Source organism: Triticum urartu, chromosome 4 (genome assembly GCF_003073215.2).
Source record: "Triticum urartu cultivar G1812 chromosome 4, Tu2.1, whole genome shotgun sequence".
NCBI classification, from domain to species: domain Eukaryota; kingdom Viridiplantae; phylum Streptophyta; class Magnoliopsida; order Poales; family Poaceae; genus Triticum; species Triticum urartu.
Window position 1 is genome coordinate 529,067,878 of NC_053025.1, and position 12,891 is coordinate 529,080,768.

Sequence of the window (12,891 nt, forward strand, 5' to 3'; positions counted from 1 at the left end):
TCGAACATTTCGAGACTCCTCGTCATGTCCATGATCACATCCGGGACTCTAAACTACCTTCGGTAAATCAAAAACCATAAACTCATAATATAACCGTCATCGAACTTTAAGCGTGCGGACCCTACGGGTTCGAGAACTATGTAGACATGACCGAGACACGTCTCCGGTTAATAACCAATAGCGAAACCTGGATGCTCATATTGGCTCCTACATATTCTACGAAGATCTTTATCGGTCAAACCGCATAACAACATACGTTGTTCCTTTTGTCATCGGTATGTTACTTGCTCGAGATTCGATCGTCGGTATCTCAATACCTAGTTCAATCTCGTTACCGGAAAGTCTCTTTACTCGTTCGGTAACACATCATCACGCAACTAACTCATTAGTTGCAATGCTTGCAAGGCTTAAGTGATGTGTATTACCGAATGGGCCCAGAGATACCTCTCCGACAATCGGAGTGACAAATCCTAATCTCGAAATACGCCAACCCAACAAGTACCTTCGGAGACACCTATAGAGCACCTTTATAATCACCCAGTTATGTTGTGACGTTTAGTAGCACACAAAGTGTTCCTCCGGTAAACGGGAGTTGCATAATCTCATAGTCATAGGAACATGTATAAGTCATAAAGAAAGCAATAGCAACAAACTAAACTAGTGCTAAGCTAATGGAATGGGTCAAGTCAATCACATCATTCTCCTAATGATGTGACCCCGTTAATCAAATGACAACTCTTTGTATATGGCTAGGAAACATAACCATCTTTGATTAACGAGCTAGTCAAGTAGAGGCATACTAGTGACGCTCTGTTTGTCTATGTATTCACACATGTATCATGTTTCTGGTTAATACAATTCTAGCATGAATAATAAACATTTATCATGATATAAGGAAATAAATAATAACTTTATTATTGCCTCTAGGGCATATTTCCTTCAGCTATGTTATGTACCAGACCTATTGTGCACCTTCCCGTGAGTTTAGCAAGGGGGTACGATAGTGATACAGGAGTGGATCACTGGACAGCGATCAAAGTTATCCTTAGTTACCTAAGAGGACTAAGGAAATATTTCTCGGTTATGGAGGTGATAAAGAGTTCATCGTAAAGAGTTACATCAATGCAAGATTTTACACCGATCCAGATGACTCTGAGTCTCAATCTGGATACATATTGAATGTGGGAGCAATTAGCTAGAGTAGCTCCATGCAGAGCATTGTAGACATAGAAATTTGCGAAATACATAAGGATCTGAATGTGGCAGACCTGTTGACTAAATTTCTCTCACAAGCAAAACATGATCACACCTTAGTACTCTTTGGTGTTAATCACATAGCGATGTGAACTAGATTATTGACTCTAGTAAACCCTTTGGGTGTTGGTCACATGGCGATGTGAACTATGGGTGTTAATCACATAAAGATGTGAACTATTAGTGTTAAATCACATGGCGATGTGAACTAGATTATTGACTCTAGTGCAAGTGGGAGACTCAAGGAAATATGCCCTACAGGCAATAATAAAGTTGTTATTTTATATTTCCTTATATCATGATAAATGTTTATTATTCATGCTAGAATTGTATTAATCGGAAACTTGATACATGTGTGGATACATAGACAAAACACCATGTCCCTAGTAAGCCTCTACTAAACTAGCTCGTTAATCAAAGATGGTTAAGTTTCCTAACCATGGGCATGTGTTGTCATTTGATGAACGTGATCACATCATTAGGAGAATGATGTGATGGACAAGAACCATCCGTTAGCTTAGCATATTGATCGTTCAGTTTTATTGCTATTGCTTTCTTCATGTCATATACATATTCCTTTGACTATGAGATTATGCAAGTCCCGAATACCGGAGGAATACCTTGTGTGCTATCAAACGTCACAATGTAACTAGGTGATTATAAAGATGCTCTACAGGTATCTCCAAAGGTGTTTGTTGGGTTGGCATAGATCGAGATTACGATTTGTCACTCTGAGTATAGGAGAGGTATCTCTAGGCCCTCTCGGTAATGGACATCATAATAAGCCTTGCAAGCAATGTGACTAATGAGTTAGTTACGGGATGATGCATTACAGAACGAGTAAAGAGACTTGCCAGTAACGAGATTGAACTAGGTATGAAGATACCGACGATCGAATCTCGGGCAAGTAACATACCGATAGACAAAGGGAATTACGTATGTTGTCATAAGGCTCGACCGATAAAGATCTTCGTAGAATATGTAGGAGCCAATATGGGCATCCAGGTCCCTCTATTGGTTATTGATCAGAGAGGTGTCTTGGTCATGTCTACATAGTTCTCGAACCCATAGGGTCCGCACGCTTAACGTTCGTTGACGATATAGTACTATATGAGTTATGTATGTTGGTGACGGAATGTTGTTTGGAGTCTCGGATGAGATCACGGACATGAAGAGGAGCTCTGAAATGGTCCGGAGGTAAAGATTGATATATATGATGATATGGTTCGGCCAAGGGGTGAAGCCCACGGGGCTTTAGGTCGGTGCAAAAGGAGTTTTGCGGAGGCCAGGGGCCAAACGCCGGAGACCCTGGTGTCTGGACCTGGGCGAGAAGCCGAGGCCCATGGCGTCTGGGCCAGACGCCAAGGACCGTGGCGTGTAGTCCTGGAAGTCCGAGAAGGACTCTTCCTTGCGGGCAAAACCGACTTTGAGGAGTCTTTTACTCCAAGTTTCGACCCCAGGGCTCAACATATAAATAGAGGGGCAGGGCTAGCACCTGGAACACATCAAGAAACACCAAGTCGTGTGTCGGCAACCCCGTCCCTCTAGTTTATCCTCCATCATAGTTTCCGTTGTGCTTGGCGAAGCCCTGCGGAGATTGTTCTTCACCAACACCGTCACCACACTGTCGTGCTGCTGGAACTCATCTACTACTTCGCCCTTCTTGCTGGATCAAGAAGGCGAGGAAGTTATCGAGCTGAACGTGTACTGAACACGGAGGTGCCGTACTTTCGGTACTTGATCGGGACGGGTCGTGAAGGTGTACGACTACATCAACCGCGTTGATAAACGCTTCTGCTTTACGATCTTCAAGGGTATGAAGATGCTCTCCCCCTCTCGTTGCTATGCATCTCCTAGATAGATCTTGCATGAGCGTAGGAAATTTTTTGAAATTGCATGCAACGTTCCCCTATAGGGAGGAGGAGGCCGACCCTAGGGGGCGCTCCATGGGGGGAAACCGAATAGGACTCCAAGTCCTATTCGGCCCCCTTCCTTTCTTACAGAGGGGAAGAGAAGAAGGGAGAGGGAGGAGGAGAAGGAAAGGGGAGGGCGCCCCCTCCCCTAGTCCAATTCGGACTCCCCATGGGAGGGGGCGCGACCACCCCTTGTGGGCCGCCTCTTCTCTCCCCTATGGCCCATGTAGGCCCATTACTTCCCCGGGGGGTTCCGGTAACCCCTCGGTGCTCCGAAAAATACTCGAACCATTCTAAAACCATTTCGGTGTCCCAATACCATCTTCCAATATATCAATCTTTACCTCTTGACCATTTCAAGACTCCTCGTCATGTCTGTGATCTCATTCGGGACTCCGAACAATCTTCGGTCACCAAAACACATAACTCATAATACAAATCGTCATCGAACGTTAAGCGTGCAGACCCTACGGGTTCAAGAACTATGTAGACATGACCGAGACACATCTGCGGTCAATAACCAATAGCGGAACATGGATGCTCATATTGGTTCCTACATATTCTACGAAGATCTTTATCGGTCAAACCACAATGACAACATACGTAATTCCCTTTGTCATCGGTATGTTACTTGCCCGAGATTCGATCGTCGGTATCCTCATACCTAGTTCAATCTCGTTATTGGCAAGTCTCTTTACTCGTTTACGTAATGCATCATCCCGCAACTAACTCATTAGTCACATTACTTGCAAGGCTTATCATGATGTGCATTACCGAGAGGGCCCAGAGATACCTCTCCGATATTCGGAGTGATAAATCCTAATCTCGATCTATGCCAACCCAATAAATACCTTCGGAGACACATGTAGAGCATCTTTATAATAACCCAGTTACGTTGTGATGTTTGATATCACACAAGGTGTTCCTCCGATATTCAGGAGTTGCACAATCTCATAGTCAAAGGAATATGTATAAGTCGTGAATAAAGCAATAGCAATAAAACTTAACGATCATTATGCTAAGCTAACGGATGGGTCTTGTCAATCACATCATTCTCCTAATAATGTGATCCCGTTCATCAAATGACAACACATGTCTATGGTCAGGAAACTTAACCATCTTTGATTAACGAGCTAGTCAAGTAGAGGTATACTAGGGACACTTTGTTTTGTCTATGTATTCACACATTTATCAAGTTTTCGGTTAATACAATTCTAGCATGAATAATAAACATTTATCGTGATATAAGGAAATATAAATAACAACTTTATTATTGCCTCTAGGGCATATTTCGTTCACTTGCTAGATCGAGAAGGCGAGGACGTCATCGAGCTGAACGTGTATTGAACACGGAGGTGCCGTACGTTTGGTTCTTGATCGGGACGGATCATGAAGGTGTACGACTACATCAACCGCGTTGATAAACGCTTCCGCTTAGCGATCTACAAGGGTATGTAGATGCTCTCCCCCTCTCGTAGCTATGCATCTCCATGGATAGATCTTGCATGTGCGTAGAAATATTTTTGTTTTCCATGCAACGTTCCCCAACAGGGGCCCCACCACGGCTTAGGATCCTCGCCATGACAGTGGGCCTCCTCCTGAAGGAGACCTCTTACTTGTACTATTAAGACATGTATTAGTACAAAAGTTGGGCAACAAGCCATGTAACCATACCCCTCATTTACCTATATCAGGGGAGGTAAGGGCCTCCCAAGGAGGCATCCAACAAATCTAATCTCTCAAACAAGACCAACACATCAATACAATAAGACATGCATGATGTAGAGTATTACCTTATCATGAGGGCATGAACCTGGGTAAAATCCGTGTTTTGTGTATACCCTATTCTGATCCTCTATGCATGCTCCGCCCCATGAGTAACACTATGTAGGAATTTATCGGTTTCTGCACCGACAAATAATTAGTTTCCTCCGAATCTCCCATTGAATTGATGGTTCTCTCGAATGTTGTTTTTGGGTTTGGGAAGCGGTGCATGCGTCGTCTCAGGTTATTCAGACATGATGGGCAATTCACGTGAATGGTCCATGGTCAGCCCTTGGGGATCGGGACGATGTTCCCCCGGTTGTTTTTCCGATGCTGACGATGTTGTCAAATCTTTTCCCCCCCTTGGGTGACTCCTTGACTCGATAGAACACTCCTTGGTGGTTCATTCCTCCTCTTTGTGACAACAACGTTATCTCCTCGTCGTTGCGAACCTTGCCGATGTTTTATACCGAAGATGGCTCGATTTTGAATCTTGGATCTACTCAAAGCTTCTATGATGGCTTGTTCTAGAGGGCATTGGTCCATCCGGACCTTAGCACGAGAACTTCCCGTCGCGGTGGCGCATGTTTGGCTCATGCTAGAGGTTGAGTTTGTTTGGCTCTCTGAAGTCACGGCTGTAATTTTTTTGCTTTCTTTGATGTTATATATCATTGAATACCTTTAATACAAAATAGACATAGGGCCTTATTTGCAGAAAAAAAACAATTACTACCCTTGTTCCTAGGATATTTTAGCGTATCAAATTTGAGGGCAATCCAAGAAATCACATCTCTCAAAGTTGAACCGGAAATGATTAAGTTTCTTACAATAGTGATGGCCCCAGTTTAAGAAAGTCTTCACACGATCCCTCAGAAAAAAACGCCTTCACACGACAATAAAAAGACAACACACGCCTATATTATGCAAGGTAATGATGATTCAAGAGTGCACATTACAAAGTCCCACTGTACACCTTCCGTCTGCTACCAATAACAGTACAAATTCCAGTTCAAAATGACAATACAAATGAAGATGTTTAGGCCGCCGTAGACAGGCCAAACACTTCTTATTTCACGTACACAATTCAAACTGCAATGCAGGGAGGCTTTCCAAATTTCCAGTGCAGATGTTTTATAGACGACTCCACGCGGCTCACTGCCACATTCAGGTAGATTTCTTGCTCTCCTGCAGGCGCTCGAACAGGCTGCCATCGAAGGCGCCCCTCACGATTTCTCGCTGCAAAAAGCCTTCTTTATCCTTTGCCACTTTGTGCAGCAGCTTCCATTCGAGGTTGGCTGCGGCCCTGCGTGGAGAAGATCATTGACATTGAGTGACAAAGTATTCAGAAATTACTTTCCGAAGGACAGATAGGCTCGGAATGGAACATACTTGGAATGAAATTATCAGAGCATATTATATTCCAGTCTAGTCTTGTGTACTGATTAGGTATGCCTGTCTAGAGTAACTCAAAAATAAGTGAAGAACATGATTGCCAGTTCGGTGCTGCACTTACCAGCCCAGGAAATCATACATATTGCGGTTGTGTTTAAGCATGGCCTTAATCTCATCTTCTGACAAAGCATTTGGCCGAGTTTTGCCAAACTTGCTGAATATAGCATCGAATTTCGCTGGTTCAAACCTACACGCACAGTAAGAAAAACTGGTTAGAAAATTCATTTCCGGAAGTGATCTTTTTTTTTTTTGAGGAACATTTCCGGAAGTGATCTTTTTACAGAAGGACGGGCATAGGTGCGTTTTGCAAACATACCTCCCTTCTGTGTCATACGTCTCAGAGTCGCTCCCGTGCTTGCCCCTGTGGATGTTCTTTATATGGATCGACAGCAGAGGGGAAGGCATCCATCCCTGCGTCCAAAGAAACAGAGGATAAATTCGTATGTGCCTTTGGAAAAGTGAGATATTCTTGTCACTTGCAAAAGAGAGTGACGTGATATTCAGATAAAAGGAAAACTACTCCCTCCGTAAAGAAATATAAGCACGTCTAGATCACACTCTTTACAGTGGGATTACAAATGATAACACGACATTTTTACCGGTTGAGTAGGATAAGTGAGGACGAGGTGGAGGAGTATGGATGTTCCGAAGGCTGAAGGGGACCCGAGCCCGATTGCTCGGAGGCCTGAAATAATTAACACAAAAAAAGGTCTTACTCCAGCTGCAGAGGCAACCATGACTGGAGAAGAAAATGTGTCTACTACTTTAATTGAAAGGCAAATCAAATCTCTTTTGCGAATGGCGAATCTAATCTCGTTTGGTGGATCGGGATTAAACAAATCGTGATTCTGACGGCTTGCCCAACACGGGTGCCACGAGACCGACACAGAATCGGCAAGGACAGCGAGATGCGCGCGTACTTTGGAAGGTCTCCCATGGGTAGATGACCCCGTCGCCGTTGCGGTCGAAGAAGGCGGCGTGCTGCTGGAGCACGCTCATGCCCTTGCTGTCCCGACCCTTGCTGCCCTCCGGGTGGCTCGGGTCAACCGCCGACATTGCTCTGGCCAGATCTGCACAAAACAAACGGGAGCTCAGCTCAGAGAAAAGAGAACAGCAGAGTTTATGGAGGAAACGTAGATTGCACTTGTTCTGGTGGCTAATTCATTGAAGGTGAGGCTGAGAGTACACAAAATTAATACAACATGGTCCTGGCGACGAAACGCCTCATCAGAGAACGAAACGCGGCCGAGTTTATTACTCCCTAGAATGTTAGAATACGGTTCTTGGATCAGAGAGACGACGACGGTACGGCTTGCTTGACTAGTCTAAGCTTTCATGGTAGTAGCAAATGGAGTGACAGTACCAGAGTGCAGAGGCGTCGATCATGGAGGACGACAGTCTAGCTATGTTGTTAACACCTGCTGGAAATCTATCCCTTCCTCCGTATCTAATGGAAATGCTATTGCCGGGTGGAGCACTCATGCGCCCGCGCAGCGACCGGAGAAGCGGGAAGCGCCGTCGCGCGAAGCTGCTAACGGCCAGCCGCTCCGACGGCCCCCTCGCTAGCCAAACCGACGAGAAGGAACGGGGGAGAAGCATTGGATCTCGGATTTGGAACAGCGGGAGCAAGGCGAACGGAGAAGGAATAGATACGTACATGGCTTGGCGAGCTGCTCCTGGAGGTCGGGGTTGAGCCTCCGCTCGCCGGTGACGGCCGCCTGGGGCGCCTCGGTGGCCAGCGACGGATCGGACGACGACATGGCGGCGGTTACTCGCGACGAGCCGAGCTTGCAGGATCTGCAGATCGAACAAGCAAATGAATCTGTGAACTGTGGGTTACTGTGAGCCCGTGAGTGAACCGGAACCCCAGGAGAAGGGAGCTCCGTCCGGAGCAGTGCTGCAGAGAGAGAGAGGGAATCCAACACTGCTGGCTCAGCGGCACAAGACGCGACGCACTCACTCAAAAAAAGAAACATTCGATGAGGAGGAGGATTACCTTTGGAGAAAGGCCGGGTGACGGGAGCGCAGAGCCGGGGGCCTCGCGGCAGTTGGTGGTGGTACGAGCAGTGCTACGGTCGACATGGGAAGAAGGCCCGCGCGCTCTTTATAAACGCTCGTGCGGAACGTTCGTAACCACGACGCTGGCCAATATAATACTACTACCACTGCCTCTTGCACCGACCATGAAGCAAACTGGAAGACCGAAACAGTGCGCACGAGGTAGGGCTACTGTGAGCAAAGCGATTCTGTTGAGACGAACTCGTACTACGGTACTAGGGCTAACGGTAGTGGAGGAGCAGTCCGAGTGTGTCAGTGTGTGAGCGTTACTTTAATATTTCCTCATATCCATATTACTTACAGCAAGCCAACGGGCGACCCAAACGGACGACGATTTTGTTCGTTTTTTATTCGTTTAGGTTCGCTCGGCGGACACAAACGTCCGGCGCTATGTTTCGGTCGACGCGAGCATCCAACGTTGGCCCGACCCATTTCGTTGGCGCGTCATAAAAAATATTACGAGCAGTTTGAAAATAAATATATGCATTTAATTAAACATAAAAGCCGGCCACGAAGACCGGCGAAAGTCCACATTACATTAATGAAAACACTAAAAACAAGACGACACGCTGCCCTAGGCGTCCTCGGCGGCGGCGTCTGCGTCGGGACCGGTGAGGTCGAACAATGTCGGCGCAGGGCCGGCCCAGGGGAACGTCGTGTTCCAGACAGCGGCGATGTCAGGTTTTGCCGCCGCCGCCTCGGCCTGGCGCGCCTCCTCGTCGGCCTTGCGCTCGAGCATCTGCAGACACTCGCCCTCCCGGCGCTCCTCGGCCAGCCGAACGCGGTGGTGCCCCGAGCCAGATCGGCGGAGCGCTGACCCACTCGCGCACTACTCTGGTCCAGGAGTAGCGCTTGCGGTAGGCCGACTCCTCCGGCTCGGCATTGGGCGGGGACGACGGGGCCACCAGCGACACGACGCAGTCGCCCGCCGCGGAGAGGGCCATGGCCTTCGCCATGGCAGCCTCGAAAGCCGCCTCGTCCGCCTCCCTCCACCACCCCTCCTCTTCGCTCTCCTTGCTGGCCGCCTGGTCCTCGTCGCAGACGACGAGCGCGGGGCGGCGGCAGGCTGTGGTCGATGTCACGGACGCCGCGTCGCCTCGCCTCCTCGTGCTCGAAGGCGAACCATCGAGCCCAGTTGGGCGAGTTGGCGCGCTGCTCCGACGTCAGCAACGCGCGCCGGCGCCGCACCTCCTCCGCATGGGCCCTCGCCGTCTGCGGCGCCGCCGGCACTGGGATCCTCTCCGGATCAGAATGCCAGTCATGCGGCAGCGTCACGTCCGGATACGGCAGAGGCACGCGGTGGTGCCAGTGCCACTCAGCTTGGTGCAACGGCACGTTGATGCGCTGCCTCTGCCGGGGAGCGCTCCGGCGCGGGGAGGTGGGGAGGAAGGGGAATGACGGGCAGGGGCTTTGCCCTTGCGGCTGCTGCCGATGCCGGAGAAGAAACCCATGCTGGCGGTGGCTAGGGTTGTCGCCGGCGTGGGGGCAGGGGTGGCCAGAAGGGGACGTGGGGCGAGTGGTAAGTGGATGAGGACGGCCCCGCCGCACGCCCCGCTTAAAAAAGGACGACCGCCGTCGCTGACGCGTGGGCCCAAGGCGGGCGGTCGTCATAAATTATGTTGACCGTGGCGGTTGGGTGGCCGCCAGGTGGGGACGCGGCGGAAGGCGAGGAGACGCGCGGCGCGTCCGCGCCGACGCATTCCAGGCGTAATTTTGGGCCGAAAATGGGTCGGCGCGAACGCCGGGCAGACATGATTTAAGTTTGAGTCAGCACGTTGGGCCGCCATTTTTGTCCGTGTCGATCTAAACAGACACGGGCGGACGAAATGGGTCGTCCCATTGAAGTTGCTCTTAACATTGAAACGTATGTACTTAAATACTTCCTCCGCCTTATAGTGTAGTGTAATAATGTAAGGACATTTTTTGATACTGTACTAATGTCAAAAAAATTACATTATAAGACGATGCGAGTATTTTTAACGTTCCATACATCTGTTTAAATGTTCTACATTATGAAAAGGAGGAAGTGTATGTGTATTTCAAGTTAGATACATTCATTTGAGCAATAACACATGTAAATCGAAGGGAGCAAGGTTTAAGGGTTTAAGTTGTGTGGACGTGCATCGTCAACGTCTTTCTGTATTTGCGTCGTGCGCCGATCGACGCTATTAACCGAAGCTAGGTGTTCTGATAATGCGGCAGACCGCGCGCCGTCGAGGCGTGTAACATGTTCCAGCTCGACTCGATCACGTTTGAACTGATCTCGAAACTGAAAACAGACGAATATGCAAACCATGGCGACCCACGGGGTGGAAGATCACCGAACGTAGACAGTAATGCTACGTGCTCAGCTAGATCGGATAAAACGGCGACAGACCGCGTGGTATGCGTGATGATCACGTGTTTCTCTTTCTTGGAAGATGCGTACTTGCACGCACAAATGATACGGCGGTGATGCCACCGTCGATCCCAACGCTCGGAAGTAGGAGCCCATCCATGCCACACACACACCGATCATGGTCAATGGCGTGTGTGCGTGCATCGGTGCGTGTACGTACTTTGCCATGCGAATTGATAAATCCGGCACGTAGTACCATCCAGACCGATGGAGAGAGAGGCCATGACCAACCCGGACAGCTACAAAGAAAAAGAGGAAAGGAGTAGGCGAAAACACTGAGCATCTCCAACAGCTTAAAAAGAAAACATCCCAATAAACACTTTTCAACCACAAGTTCGACGGGCTACAATGGGTGTCTTACATGTTTGAGTCCTCCAAACGGGCCTCCAGGATCGTCAAAGCAACGGTTCAGACGAGCCATGCGCGCAGTAGGAACGGCAAACGGGAAAAGGATGCAGTCTACAATAATGCTGGTGGCCTGGCATATATGGCTGGAGAGGAATGCAAGAACCTTCAGAGATCGCTAGCGTCAGAGTGCTGAAATCCTTGCAACAATCAGGCAAGACATGGATTCCTGGAGGTTTGCCGGAGCCAAATGCCTGGAAACACCACTTGGTGACCCAGGCTGATCTCTGTTCAATTTTTAGGCAAATGGCGACCCCTCTAGCGGCGCCAACTCTGTAACCCCCACCATAATCACTTGATCATGAATTTTTTTCCGCATGCTCCCTGCTTAATCAATGAAAAGCCAGCAGTGCTGGATCTTTTAAAAAAAACATGTTTGAGTCCAAGAATGTGTGCGCTAGTGGTATTTAGAGACACCGATGTAGTAGATGGATGGCATCCAGTAGGATCATGACAACTCGGCGGTGGCGGCGGCGTGTGCTTCTATCTCATTCCCCCTCTGTCCCCTTCCTCTCGCCAGATCGCCTCTGCAACGGCATTGCTACCAAATTACCTTGTGATTGAGAGAGATAGTTGCATGTAGCTATCATTGTTCACATGCTTAGTATTTTTTTCAATACTAAATCTGGCTTTGAGGTCCCACTTGTCAATGGGAGGTTGTTCTCTCTCTGGTGGTGGCTAGGTGGATTCGCGCAGCAATTGAGCGACGGGCGATGACGAGTGGGCGAGTGGCAACGGCGGTTGGCGATGCAGTGGCCTCCAGCGGTAGCACGGTGGCCTTCGACGACGACACACAGACGTGGTATTATTAGAAATACCAAAAATTCTTATTTTATTGGGAAAAAAAGAAGGAGCTAATTATTGGGACGTCTTAATAATTTATCGGATAATGAGAGTCCGTCGAAATGAAGGGGCTAATTGTCGAGAGTGAACAGGTTGATTATGGGCCAAAAATTTCCATTTCAATGGGAGTTTTTGGGAGTGAAGGGTATTTTGATCAGCATCCCTTTCCCAAATAAATTATGCAATATTCCTACATCTATGAACGACTACGAAAAGGCTACGTAAACCTTCCTTCCCTAATTCTCTGCCCTTTCCCTCCGGATTTTCAGTGGGGGTGGGCCCCGCCTCCCCTTAACACCAATCAAAATCTGCCAACTGCCTAATTACGTAACATTATGTTAACTTCTTTTGTAAGTGTAGCATTACTCTAAATTACGTATGTGAATAGTTGAGACTGAAAAATGTGCTCCAACCGACTCTCAGATATCACATTGGCAAGTGGGACCTTAAAACCATATTTTGTATTGGGAAGAGATTATTTGGGCTCTCACCTCTCGAAAAGCACCTCCCTTGCAAACCGTGGATAAATTATTTTGACCGACGGGAAAGCCATTATTGTTTTTTTTAAGGCTGAGGAGGCGATGGAGTGCACATTTGAAAACACTCCAACGTCTCGCTGGACCGTGCGACTGCATGCAGCGGAGACAGCACGGAATGCGTCATGGTGCTCTGTGCACACGTGGTGGTTAGTGGAATGAACCGGAAGCACCCGAGTGGCGCCACCGTGTGGAGATTTTGAGATCCAATACTGCCTTCGCTCGACAAATAAGAATAAAAATCAGCCAAAAAAGAGTCCCAATCTTC

At 48.2% G+C, this 12,891-nt stretch overlaps 1 protein-coding gene across 1 annotated transcript; it reads right to left on the reverse strand.

Annotated features, from left to right (window-relative positions):
* Positions 1-5,827: 5,827 nt before the first annotated feature.
* Positions 5,828-8,523, reverse strand: LOC125552465 (peroxygenase-like). Its single transcript, XM_048716025.1, has 7 exons — positions 8,380-8,523; positions 8,041-8,180; positions 7,304-7,453; positions 6,983-7,068; positions 6,700-6,794; positions 6,445-6,570; positions 5,828-6,234 (listed from the first exon to the last, which is right to left on the reverse strand). The coding sequence occupies exons 1-7, from the start codon at positions 8,463-8,465 to the stop codon at positions 6,096-6,098; spliced, it is 822 nt and encodes a 273-aa protein (XP_048571982.1). The 5' UTR covers positions 8,466-8,523; the 3' UTR covers positions 5,828-6,095.
* Between the last annotated feature and the right edge of the window lie 4,368 nt (positions 8,524-12,891).